We start from the raw sequence: 13,802 nt of genomic DNA, 5'->3' as shown, positions 1-13,802 counted from the left end.
CTTCCGGGCATCATAAACACACACAAGGAAGTATAGGCAGTAGTGTCTGTGCAGCATTTAGAGGAGGGTGTGGGTGTGGATGGGCTCGTCCTGTGTGTGGAGCTGCTAAGAGCTTCTCAACATGGAGCTGTCTGTTTGGTGCTGAAATGGACCATGCATCATCTCTTTCCACTGCAGCTTCCGGGCATTATAAACACACACAAGGAAGTATAGGCAGTAGTGTCTGTGCAGCATTTAGAGGAGGTGGGTGTGGATGGGCTGTGTGTTTGTTAACAAGCTGTTAATGGAGCTATCCATGGTGCTGAAGGCGGAGGAGCTGTCCATGGTGCTGAAACCTTAATTGCATTTAAAGCTGGAGGCTGTGTCTGCTCAGTGCAGCCACAGCGCCCATGGAGTCAGCTGGCTTTCTGCTGTAAAGGCTGGCTTCATCTGTGCTACACTCACTCACATACACTTTGCACTGTATCACTGTGACCCTCACGAATCAAGACTACTAAGATTTAATATTCTGGATAGGATTGACATCTATCTTATCAGATTTTAAACACCTTAAAACCAGCATCACCTCACCTACCTGAGACCATTACACCATGTGTGAAATGCTATGGCTATTAGTTTAATAGCGTGAACAGAGGAAACCGCCGCTGTTTACAGATGCAACTAACTGTTATTTTCATTATCGATTAATCTACCGATTATTTTCTCGATTAATTGGTTGGTTGATAAAAAGTCCAAACCCAAACACATCCAATTTACAATGATATGAAACAGGAAATGTGAAACAGTGAGAACAGACGCAAATAAGAGGAAGTTGGGACCAGCAAATGTTTGGTGTTTTTGCTTGTGAAGTGACTCAAATGATGGATTGATTAGAAAAATAGTTTCCGATTAATCTTCTGTTGATCAACTAAACATCTAGTTCATGCTCAACCATGCGTAAAATACATCTGAGTCTATGTGCACCGTGCGTCCCAGAGCTTTCGGTTTCTCAAACATGAAGCTGTCTGTTTGGTGCTGAAATGAAAACCATGGATCATCTCTTTCCACTGCAGCTTCCGGCATTTATAAAAACACAAGGAAGTATAGGCAGTAGTGTCTTTGCAGCATTTAGAGGAGGTGGGTGTGGGTGTGGAGGCTGTGTGTTTGTTAAAGGTCCCATATCATGCTCATTTTCAGGTTCATACTTGTATTTTGTGTTTTTACTAGAACATGTTCACATGCTGTAATGTTAAAAAAAACCCTTTATTTTCCTCATACTGTTGGCCTGAATATGCCTGTATTTACCCTCTGTCTGAAACGCTCCGTTTTAGCGCATTTCGACGGAGTCGCGATGGAATTGAAACAGAGTTGTGCTGCTAGGCAACAACTTTGGTCCATGTGTACTTCCTGTCCTGTCAGTAGATGTTATTCACATACACTGACACCAGGAATAAACTGGGACACATTTAGATTGTTTACGTTTAAAACTGTATAATGGTCTAAATATTGTATATTTGTGACATCACAAATGGAGAAAAAATCCTGACAGCTTGTTTCAAATGCACAGTTTTCTGAATACGGGCTTTATGTATTTCCCTGTGGATAGAGCGTTTCGATACTTTCACAGTATTTATATAGGACTTAAGCCTGCTTTATAATAATAAAAACATGAAAATCTCACTTTTTATAATATGGGACCTTTAACAAGCTGTTTTTTCAGGGCTGCGGTGTTTGTGGAGCGGTGGACGAGCTGTCCGTGGTGCTGAAGCCCTTAATTGCATTTAAAGCTGGAGGCGAGTCGGCTGCCTCACCCCTCCCCCCTGTCTGTCTGCTCAGTGCAGCCACAGCGCCCATGGAGTCAGCTGGCTTTTTGCTGTATAGGCGGGCTTCATCCGTGCAACACTCACTCACATACACTTTGCTTTCATCCGGCTCAGTGTGTGAGCGCTGATATTAATGACTCCTGCTGGGCTGTCCTTCTTTGTCCCCTCCTTTTTTCTCTCTCTATATACTGCCTCCCCCCGTCTCCTCCATCTCCACCTCCATCTCCATCCCTCACAGGACAAAACAAGCCCACACTGTACTCTGCCAACACACACACCGACACACACACTCTCTGGTGGTGTCTACCTCCTGCATGCTTCTTGTCAGTGAACTCTAAAAATACACTGGATAATGCTAATGAAGTATCCAGCAGAGTTTGTCTGTCTTCCACAAGCAAAGCCTCGCTGCCATCTGTCTCCTTCACTGTGGTGCTCTGCTTTGTTAAGCCCCCCCCACCCCCGTACCCACACACACACACACACACACACACAGACACACCTCACACACACACACCCTCCACCCCCTTACTGCCTAGTTAAGAGAGTGTATGGATGTGTTTATGTTTGTGCATGTGTGACAGCCTCATAAAGCAACATTTATTATTCAAAACTGCAAATGAGCAGCTATATATAGTATAGTGTTTATCATTGATACAGTCAGTTGTGTTTGTGTTTGTGTGAGTTTGTTTCGCTGCCTGCCAGTGCTCGAGGCGCTGTGGCTCACGGGACTCAAGGGTCTTTTGGCTTTTTGCATGCTTAACACATCACACTCATTCTGTACTCTCGAAACGGCACGTTAGGCAGCAAGTGTGGCGGCCAAGTGGCCTGTCATTTCACCATCCTTGTAAAGCAAACAGAGTCTCTGTGGGTGAACTTAATGTAATAAGCTTGCCTATACATTACATGGGACAACATTTTCTATTTCTTATTCGTTGATATTACAGATATTATTCGTTGCTTTAATTGTAAATTCAAGGGGAACTCCTCAGATTTTACACATCAAAGTCTGTTTACAGATCTCGGGGAGCCCTACTGCATATGTGACAAAAAAAATGTTGTATAAAGCCTTTTGTGGCTCCAGAGGGAGCTGTGTGAAGTCTGATAAATTGCCTTAAGTGGTGTCAAGTTGCATTGTGGGTAGTGTAGGCCCCATGTTTTGACAAGGAAGAAGAATGTATGGCATAGAGAGGCGAAGTCCAGCCCCTTCCAGTGGGACCTTATGGTGCCTTCAATGGGGTCGTGTTTACCGTGTTCATGAGCAGAGTTCATATGAACGCCTCCCTCTTGTGGTATTCACGATTTCGTAAGTGAAAAGTTTCTGAAAGCTCAGAGTTCACGAGTTATGACGTGTTTGCTGATGTTGTCAGAAATGGTGGAGGCCATGGAAGTTCATTTTTCGGTACATAATAAAAGAATGTATTGTAATTTTAGTCGTTTATTGTTTTTCTTCATAATTTCATAATAAGTCTGAGGAAAATGTTGATATTCCCAACGGCCTCATCTTTCTCCTCTGTCATTAGGCCTTTGCATTTGCTGCATTATGGTACCCTCTTGCTGGCTTGCTGAATTGCTAGCCTCTGTGGCTTCTAGACGCCGACGGTAACGTTAATACTGCTGTTGCTTAGCAGCGGTGTTCTCACGACTTAACCATTTGAACGCTGAGCATATCGTGTACTCGACAAAAGCTCACGAGTTTCATTTGAAGGCACCATTATTTCGTAAAAAGTATAAAATGAAATATAACGGTAGTTATTACGGCGCGAGACAAATATTGTTTTGATCTCGTTTGAATTGCGCCATGAATCACACATATGATGTTTGGCAATTTAAAAGATCATTTTGCAACTCAAGAAAGTCGCAGTTTGTTGTAAGACTGTTTAGAATTAGAAGGACTACATACCCAAAAGTTGCGTAAGTGACGTCTCTCTCGCTGAAGTTAAGATGCCTGTGTGTTTCGTACTGGGATGTACTTACACCAGCTGCATGATACTGACAAACTTCTCTTGACTTGCAAAATTAGGTTTTAAATTGCAGAACATCATATGTGTGATTCATGGTGCAATTCAAACGGGATAAAAAAATTATTTGTCTCTCGCCGTTAACTACCGTACATATTTTTTTCCCAAAATACGGTCCCATGGGGTCCACCAGAAGGGGAGGGACTTCTGCTGCATTGACTCTTTTTTGTAACTGTCCATTGTGAGTCTGACAATGTTAGCATATAGAAGTGCAATGCTAAATCAGTGGAGAATCGTAGCAGAGCTTCCATGCAGGTGAATAGGTATGGTGGGTCATTGTGCCTATAAAATCTGTCAACCATAAAAGCACCTTCCTGCCTTGTAATGGAGAGCTTTTTGTGTCCACAGTGTACAAGCTGTTCCAGACACTTTTCTACCCTGACATGAAGAGAACTCAAGTCTGCCTTGGCGTGAAAAATGTTTCTATGGGCAGCCGCTTTGCAAAAGAAATATCAGTGTCAGCCATCAAAACCTGAGATGAAACTTTGTGTACAGGGCTTTTGATAGGAAGCCAAGCTGGCTATCAACTGAACAAGGGCTGTTTGCACTGTAAATACAAATAGAGGCAGGGAGAGAAAAGTGGACTCATCTTGCAGCTCATCCTCTCTGTGAGGCTCATCAGTCAGGCAGGTTGAAAAGGGAGCGTTTGTGCCAAAAAGTTGATGCATCCCTTTTTAGAAGGACAGCAGTGGACCAAAAATGACTGTATCCAAGGACTGAGAGTGTTGAGAATATTTTCTCAGTAACCTTTTTCCTCGTCTCTCTTCTGTCTTTCTTAAAAAATCCTCAATTTCCCCGTTCCCCTACTTTCTTTTAAAACCTCTCTCTCTCGTCCTTCTCTTTCAGATCCAGTGATGGCACGACTATTGTTTCTGATTATTCTCCATGCTCTTCCGTCTCTCGTTGTGCCCATACATAATTCATCAACTGGAGGTAATTTGTGTGTGTTTGTGACTGAATACGTGCGCTAATCTGCATATGTGTGTTTATAATATGTCTTAATGGACAGAAACAACTCCGCAGAGATTGCTAAGTGACCTGAATGAAGCACTGTAATTTGTGCGGGGAGGAAGGCATCAGTTAAATTGACAATATGTCATGTTGCTGTAATATATCTACATTATCTGGAGACAGAGTTTTCCCCTCTCTGCTCTTCTCGTCCTTCATTCTTCATCCTCTTCTTCTCTTTTGTTTCAGGCTGTGCTATCATCCGGCCTCCCAGGGATGGGGGGATCCGCTACAGAGGCCTGACACAAGAACAGGTACACAGGATGCTGTTACTGCTCTGAATCTAAATGGCACAACCTCACCTGTCAAATCAAACATATTAAACCACAGTTGGCTTGAAGATTTTCAAAATAAAAAAACACAGAATTGGCAGTGTTAAGCAGCTAATACTGTATCTGCTAACTGTAATGTTATTTCTTCCTAACTGAATTTGAAATAGAAAACATAATGACAGCCTGAGAAATAAAACTGGAGGCAATAACAATAACATAAATGAGCTGGTGAATATTACACCATAAGGGATATTTTAGCTAATGATATAATAATATAGACTAATGGTGTAACTACGTCCGAGAAGAATATCGTGAGATATCAGCTGACATTATTATTACACCATACGTCAAAAGTAAGTGGCGTTATTGCATTTAAAACTTCAAGGAATGATTTGCCATTTTTTGGAAAATATACATATTTATTTGCGTTCTTGCTGAGACGAGAAGATTGATACCGTTTAATAAATATGCTGGTTAGCTTAGTTTAGCATAAAGACTGGAAACGGGGCAAACAGGGTGACATGAAGATTAGACACAATTTATTTTTGTCACGTACAGATAAGTCAAAAGTTAAGGGGTACAAGAGGCATTATTATCGTTTCACATTCATAAAGTTAAGGGATTTTGCTTAATCTCATCTACCATTGAGTCAGTCAGTACAAGCCAAACAATGTTTAAACATTGTTTAAACCTGCAGAACTTCTCCAAGGATAACAGATATGTGAATTTAATAATTATTTGGAGTGCGGCTGTCATTCAGTTTAGTACTAACGGCGAGTGGACACGATAAAGTACAGTTAGAGGATCCACCAGCATCGTTTCCCTCTGCGCTGGAAAGTAGTTTAAGATTCTTAAGATGACATAAATCCAGAATATATGAATATTGTTCATTTTAAAAAGTTTAACTGCCGGGCACAAGATGACTCCTACTTCACTGAAAAGTCTAATCTTGGTGTATGTGTGCTTTGAGTTTTCACGTTTCACAAGTGTGTAAGGTGCATACTGGACCATGATTAGCTTCCAAATTGTTTGTGATGTGGCAAAAATGATGCTCATACGTACACAGTGTTAAACTGAGATTCAATGTGAGCGCAGAGAAACTTTCCTCCTTCTGCAGATGAATGTGAAAACAGACTCTCCTCGTGTATCGTTCTGCACAGTAAAGCTCAAACATCCAGGTGAAGTAACAATAGATTTTTTGAGTGGAGGGGGACTTTAAAGCTCACAGGATTATAATGAATTCTACACTGCAGTAAAACTCAAATTAGAGGAGAGATTGGTGCAGTTTCAAAGTGTAAGAAGCGACCGACAATTGAGCCACTCAAATGTTTGAAATCTGATTGCACAGCTCTGGGATGTTTGTGCAGTGAACACAGATGAAGTTGGAATATAAAGCGGGGCAATCTTGCTTGTATCCCTCCTCTGACAGCCCATCAATTCAGACAATATTGCTATAAAATGTTCTTCCTAGTAAAACTTTATTGTCACAGCCATATGGCATCAGAGTCTACCATACTGAGGCAGACTGAAGAGGGTCCCTGAGTGAATGAGGACAAACTGGAATGAGAGAGCATCAATCATGCTTTAATTACTGTCTTTCCTTCTACCAATCGCTCTCTGTCTTGTGTTTCTCTTACAGATCCGCAGTGTGCAGATCCTCCCTGTGGATTATGAGATAGAGTACATCTGCAGGGGAAACCGGGTGATCGTGGGACCCAAGGTCAGGAAGTGCTTACCCAACGGCACATGGACTGACATGACGCTGCACAGCAGATGTTGTAAGTCCTGTTTCATCTAAATTCTCATCCCCCTTTTATCCCGTCCTCATCTCATCCCTTTCCAAAACAATGCTGTATATAATAATGACTCCTACTACGTGTTCTGTCTGGTTAAGCAACATCAAATTAAGTTACAATAAAGAAATAAAATACTAGCCCATAAAAACAGAGGGAAGTGTTTCTTCATTACCTTCCATCATTTTTAACTTCCACCTGAAACAAGCTGTGTTAAGTTGTTATGTTGAACTTGTTAGCAAACAGTTGCTTATTTACAAATCCAGCAGTTATGGAACAACATTATAATTCATTTGAAGTCAAAGTGTTCTGTCCACCTGATGAGTGTAAGTCCAATAGTCACTCTCTTTTAGCTCTGTGTTTGGTCTCTACCAACTCCTGAGGCAAATATCTGGGTCTTTAGCTGCTAAATACTGCACTAAGTTCACCAGCTAGTCCCTAACTGTGTCTGTCTGCTGTTTGGTGGTGAGCAGGTAGTGTGCAGTGGGATTTTAGAGCTTTTTTGGCTGAAAACAGCTGCCAGTTTCGGCCAAAAACGACTATGAGAGCAGTGAGGGTGAATCAAAACAATAAAGTTGTGAGCTAAACAATGAGCTGAAACTCCCTGTAAAGCCGAGGGGAGCTGCAGATTCTCTGAAGGTTCAGCGACCCCTTTCACGTTGTTTTCACATTGTCATTTTATTATAAGAATATAGATTATAATGCTCGAAATAGCTGCCGTTTTACCGGAATTAAAGTAAAACTTGTAAAAGGAACATTACTGACACTATCGAAAAACTGTTGCAATTAGAGGTTGTTATCATGTAGTAAATATCAACAGATGACCACCAAAATCTTTTGGTTGACTTTGAATTTCATGCTTGACCTTGGGAACATTGGGCCTCCTGCAAGAACCACTCGTACGAACAGATTCGTTCTTAAGTGGCTTGTACTGAACGAGTGATTTAACTTGCCGCATTCACCAATTTTCTCGTATTATGAATTTTCTCCTACAAACACAATTTACGAGTGGTTCAGACCTGATGTAGGAGTCATGTGTAATTAGTCTGCTGTTATCCAAATCTAAGCTTTTCACTAATTGATTACATATTTCATAAATTACTTCATAATTATGTTGAAATTATCCTGTTTGACTCTGCAATTCGAATTATAATATAACTCTAAATATATTATTATAGCCTAACGATCACATCATTAAAGAGACTCTATTAAAGAATCAGAAATTGCTTTTAACAGCAACACCTGTGGCCGTTAAGTCAAGGAAAGTCAGCGTCCTGTTGCTTGCGCTCGCGCTTGTGCTCGCTAGACATGAACGAGCATCGCTCAAAACAGTGAGGCGACACACGTCAGCTAAAACCCCAATATCACTCTATATTTCACCTGCTTGGCAGTAATGCAGTAATGCAGTAATGCTGACCAGACGAAGGTCTCTCCATGAATCAATGATGATACTGTGTTTCCTGCTTCAGCCTCCCGAACGTGGTCGGAGGGAACCGGAGTTTTGGTCGGAGACGATAACGTTTCTCGCTGCAGAGCTCCGTCAATTCACAAGACACAGGAAACCTCTGTTGGTCCGGAGGAGCTGCAGCAGTTATTTCTGCACAAACGTCCACTGTACATTCACTAGATATTCTCAGAGCTAAACTAACTCTTCTGCAGTGTGTAGTGTGCGCGCATGCACGTGTAGAGGTGGAGTGAGAGAGCGAGTGAGAACGAGCGCGGTGTGTGAGTGAAGGCAAGCAGGCAGAGGAGCAGAGGAGCAGAGACACCGGCCCTGGAAACCAAAGCTACGGTCTCCCCTGTGTCATCTGGCCAAGGTCGGGGGGCTGGAGCAGGAAGAGTTGACACTGTTTTGCAAGACGGGCTTCACTAGATAGAACTTTGCGGTTTTTGTGCTTCAGTGTAGTTTGTGTTGGAACAGCGTGGCCGCACGCGAGCACGCATGGGACACCGTCCCGCAATGATTTATAAGAGTGTAAGTGTACGAATTTACAAACAGTACCTTTAATTTTAAATTAAAAAAAATGAATTAAATTACCTCTGATGCTGTTGTACAACACAATATCAATATGAACATCTCAAACTGCAAAACAACTTAAATGATGCACTAATTGAAGGTTAATTTGTCAGGTTCTTTTGGAAGAGAGCGTCTTTAGACAGCGTGCTGATATATTGGCAGAGACAGATGAATGGGGCGCAGTTTAAAAAGGCGAGTGTGTGGAAGTTTGAGGTGGCATTAATTTGTCACATATTTTGGTTGAATGGTGCAAACGGTGAAATTCTTCTCATGCCGTACAGATGACATGCCACCATCCAGTTTGTAAACATACTTTGTTTTGTTGAATTGGGATCTATGAATAGGTTTTGTTATTTAGCTGTTTCCTGTTGATTGCTGATTAGCTTTTTTGTCTGTATACTTGGAGGCATGTGTGACTGATGAAGGTCTATAAATAAATACATGTAAACAGGGTCTGAAATTAAGCTTTTTCCTCACCTGCAACTGTGGCAGGTCACTGAACATTTACCTGAACATTACCGGCCATTTTTTTGTCAGTCACTTCTGAAATCTGGGTAGAACGCTTTAGAATAGTAAACACTGAGTCAGTGGTGCCAGACCGTAGATTTATGTAATATATTTGATTTAGGAATTGCTTCTTAAAAATAATATTTCTTAATATCTGCCATGGTAGCAGGTGACCTGAAAGTTTTACCTACCACAGCTAACATTTACCGTGTATTTGGCAGGTGGCAGTTGCTAATTTCATTCCCTGCATGTAAATGTGAACCCATCTGTGATACCCCCATAGAGAATAGTTTGGGCTGATGCTTGCTGGGTACTGATTTGAAGTGCTTACATTCTTGCACCAGAATCAGAATACAAATGAAACAACAATATATCCCTACATCGTTAACGATCTCCTTCAGGTGAAGTTTACATTTCCAACCTTCACGATGTTGATGTATGTTTCCCAGAGCTGAACAAACGAAGTCTTTCCGCTTGCCCTTGAAATGTATGTTAGTCTTTGCAGACCGATACAATCCGAAAGCTCCTTTATCCACATTCTCAATGACGGAGCGTCCATACTCTGCCTAATTAGTGCAATAGCTCTCCTAGCTTGTACATTAGATTATGGTTAAAAAAATAAAAGAGCTAGCTATAGCTCGCTTAGTTTATTTAAGCTGATGTACTCCTTCTGCTTGCTGCAAACTTTGCCTGCAAACCAAAAAAATCTTGTTTGATATTGAGCTCTGGATGTAATTCCTACTCATGTCACATCTACAGTGCCTCTTCTGTATACTGAGAATAAGGCCAGGGATCCAATCAAATCCCTGTTATATCTCCCGTTTTTGTTCTTTTAGTTCACATTTAACATCAGTGGAATTTATTTTTCCCAAGAGTACATTCTCCAAAGCAGGATTTTTTGTTTTCTCTGGCTTACGTAAGAGCACAAGCTGCAATGTGCAGATTGCAGTTTTATTATTGTGCTCACATGCTGGAAGGAAGATTCAACAAATTCGGCAGCTCAACAAAATTATATTCAAGAGCTTGGCCATTTTGTCAGGGAACCAAACCAAGAGAATCTGTAGCATAGAAAGCTAACATCACAAATGTGGGCTGAAGTGCAGCCTCATACATTTCTTACTGGTGACTAAACACAAAACTAGTTTTTATTTGGGCGACAAGGGGGTTCCTATAGGGTAGTTAAGACTTACTATATTGTGTTTGTATTGTATTTGGGTTAAATGTATGAAAATATCCAGATGCATCTAAGAGTCTAATACCTGAAAATAGTACATTAACATTATAAACATTTCTTAGAGGTACAGCAGCTCAAGAGGCAGAAGTAGCAGAAGTTTTTACCTTATTGCTCATTTGTATCCTGTTTCAGTAACACTTTACAATAAGGGTACATTAATTAACATGAATTAATGCATTAATAAGTCTACTAAAGTGTTTATTAAGCATTTACTTATGGTCTTTATGTTACTTAAAGGGACTGTTTGTAACTTTTTAAGCGTATAAATGTACCGGGTCGGGACACATGCGCGCACGCACGTGGCCGGAGCCTCTGCTCCTCTGCCTGTTTGCCTTCACTGACACAAGCCGCGCGCGTTCTTGCTGTCTTGCTCCACCTCTAGACGTGAACGCGCGCTCACTCCACACTGCAGAAGACTTTGTAGCTCTGAGAATATCTAGTGAATGTACAGTGGACGTTTGTGCAGAAATAAATGCTGCAGCTCCTCCAGACCAACAGAGGTTTTCCGTGTCTTGTGAAGTGACGGTGACGGGGTGACGGTAACGTTTCTCTTCCTGCTCAGCCACGGCACCAACCTGCTTTTCCCGCCTCTTCCTCTGGAGGGAGGAAAAGCCAGCATTGATTCATGGAGAGACCTTCATCTGGTCAGCTAACATTACTGCCAAGCAGCTGAAATATAGAGTGATATTGTGCTTTTAGCTGACGTGTGTTGCCTCACTGTGTTGAGCGATGCTCGTTCATGTCTATGTAGAGCGAGCAAGCGCGAGCCCAATGCTGACTTTCATTGACTTAACGGCAACAGGTGTAGCTTTTAACAAGCATTTCTGAAAGTTACAAATAGTCCCTCTAAGGTATTAACTTATATTATTACCAGGCGGTTTAGCATCTTTCAGCTCATGTTTTGGTTTTCACAGCTCACGACTTTTTGATCCAGTCTAACGGCTCTCATCAACCCTGTTTTCAGACGCTGCAGGCAGGTTGTTTAAAGCATGTTGTCTAATGCCCCCCTCTCTTTTGGTTCCCAGTGCTGCTGTGCCCGCGGGTGTGGACCTCCCTGGAGAACGGCCGGGTGACGGCGAAGCCCCCCGGGCCGCCAGTGGAAGGGACAGTGCTCCATTACAGCTGCCACGCCGGCTTCAACCTGTCGGGCAGAAACATCAGCCATTGCACTAAACTGGGCAAGTGGGACGCGCCTAAGCCCAACTGCCTCTGTGAGTTTCTAAGCCATTGTGACTAAATTACATTTTCACATTAAGCTTCCAATTACAGTAGAATTAAGAAAATGATGTTGTGTGGTGGGATGCCATTTACTGTCTCCGGGGAGATTCAGTAGGGGTAAGCAGGCTCACTGACAACACAGGCAGTAAATTATGACTTTTACATTATCCTTGCAGCCAGTCTAGCTAACATTTATACCACAGTGTCCAACTTTGTATAAATGTTTCTGATATAAATTCATAATATCCATCATAACAAGTAGTAGCAAACAAATCCATTCTGATTTATTGTGCTCTGAAAATCACAGACCTTTTTGTTTACCACTTAGGAAAAGTTAAATAAAAAGATATATCATTTACGATTTACTGTCAATTTTAGAGCTGAGATGATTTGTCCATTAATAGATGAATAGATTTGATAATCGATTAATTGTGCCAGTTGATTTTTGCCAAGCATTCTCTGGTTCCAGCTTCTCAAATGTGAGGATTAGATGCTTTTCTTTGTCATATATGATACTAAACTGAATGTTTGATGAGCTAAAACAAGCAATTTATGGACATTGCTTGGCCTCTGCTTCATAAAATAGGCATTTTTTTGCAATATTTTATAGTCAAAATCGATCAATTAATCTTTAATGAAAGTGACTGTAAGTGATTCTTTATTGGCAGAAGTGTGCATTGTATTCAAACAGATGGAACACATCCATTTCATCACACAAACATGGCTCACTTAGCTTTTGCAGCCTGCCTCACTAAAATGGGAACACAAGGCTTTAAAGATGACAGATAATTACAAACACCTGCTCTCCCAACGGTGAAGCGTTGGTTGCTATAGGCAATAAATGATCCAACCAATCAGAGTGTAATCCCCAGAGGGTAGCTGTGGTATCGTTGGCACAGGACGGTAAAGCGAATGATGAATACGAAGTGTCCCACACATTAAACTATGTACACTGGATAAATACTCAATGAATACGAGAGTGTGAGTGGATTATTTGTGATATCATCGACACCCGAGAGTGTTCTCGGTTACAACAGTTGGCATGTCTGAAAAGATTTGTCCAAATTAGGACAAATAAATGAGGATTTACTGAAAGAAATTAGATTGCCAACTGGTCATCAGAGGAGTTGGCATGGCAACCAATAAAGTTGCTATGGGAATGGTAGTATTAGAGGTAATTATCAGCACAGTTGGACTGGGCAACTGAAAGTAGGCGACTTATTGTATAATAATTTAAAAGAAGCTCTACGGTTCACTCATATTTGTACTTATAATGTACTCTGATAATGTTTCATTCTTCTATGTTGTTGCTATAAGAGTTTCTGTGGTACCTACACTATATAACTATATGAGATTTAAAGGTTTTTAAAGTGTCGTTTTGTGGATTACATAATATCTACCACAGTTAGGGACCTCCTGCCAGCAAATAAACTGCTCAGCATCCAACCAACAGTGCATTTCTCAGGACAACTATGATGTTGTGTCACTGCCATCTAGTGGAGGGAAATAATTTTAATTTTGAGCTTTACTGCACCAAATCTTTACAAACTCTACATTAGCAATGTGAATGGTTTAGTTGAAAAAACATTAAAATGCTGGAGCAGAATGATCTGTTCCTTCTGGTTAACTGTTTTAGTTTTCTAATCAATTGTTCTTTCTCCTTCTTTTTGTGTTTGCTGGCCAAAGATGACAGTAACTACACAGGTAGGAATCTTCCATTCTTCTTATTATGTCCATGCTAACTCAATCATACTACACCGCAATAGTAGATTAGTTATTATTTTTATTGTGTCGTGGACATATAAGTGCCAAGCCAACGTGGACTTATATGTCACTAAAACATACATTTGCTGCGGTGAAACATTTGTACGACATGAACTTCTCACTTACAGTATTACTTTACAAAACAGAGAACGTTGTCTTCTCTCCCAAG

General features: G+C 41.2%; 1 protein-coding gene across 2 annotated transcripts in view; it reads left to right on the top strand.

The window, feature by feature from the left end:
• The window catches only part of gabbr1a (gamma-aminobutyric acid (GABA) B receptor, 1a), an 85,417-nt gene that overhangs the window by 1,085 nt on the left and 70,530 nt on the right, over nt 1–13,802 (top strand). For both annotated transcript variants that reach the window (XM_037784171.1, XM_037784172.1), the window contains 5 exons: nt 4,667–4,753; nt 5,018–5,082; nt 6,740–6,878; nt 11,677–11,862; nt 13,556–13,573. In XM_037784171.1, the coding sequence (XP_037640099.1) occupies nt 4,675–4,753; nt 5,018–5,082; nt 6,740–6,878; nt 11,677–11,862; nt 13,556–13,573 (487 nt within the window). In that variant the 5' untranslated portion in view covers nt 4,667–4,674. The remainder of the gene's footprint in view (nt 1–4,666; nt 4,754–5,017; nt 5,083–6,739; nt 6,879–11,676; nt 11,863–13,555; nt 13,574–13,802) is intronic.

The sequence above is a fragment of the Sebastes umbrosus genome, chromosome 11, assembly GCF_015220745.1.
Source record: "Sebastes umbrosus isolate fSebUmb1 chromosome 11, fSebUmb1.pri, whole genome shotgun sequence".
In the NCBI taxonomy this organism is placed as follows: Eukaryota; Metazoa; Chordata; class Actinopteri; order Perciformes; family Sebastidae; genus Sebastes; species Sebastes umbrosus.
This window is presented reverse-complemented; position numbering and strand designations above follow the sequence as displayed.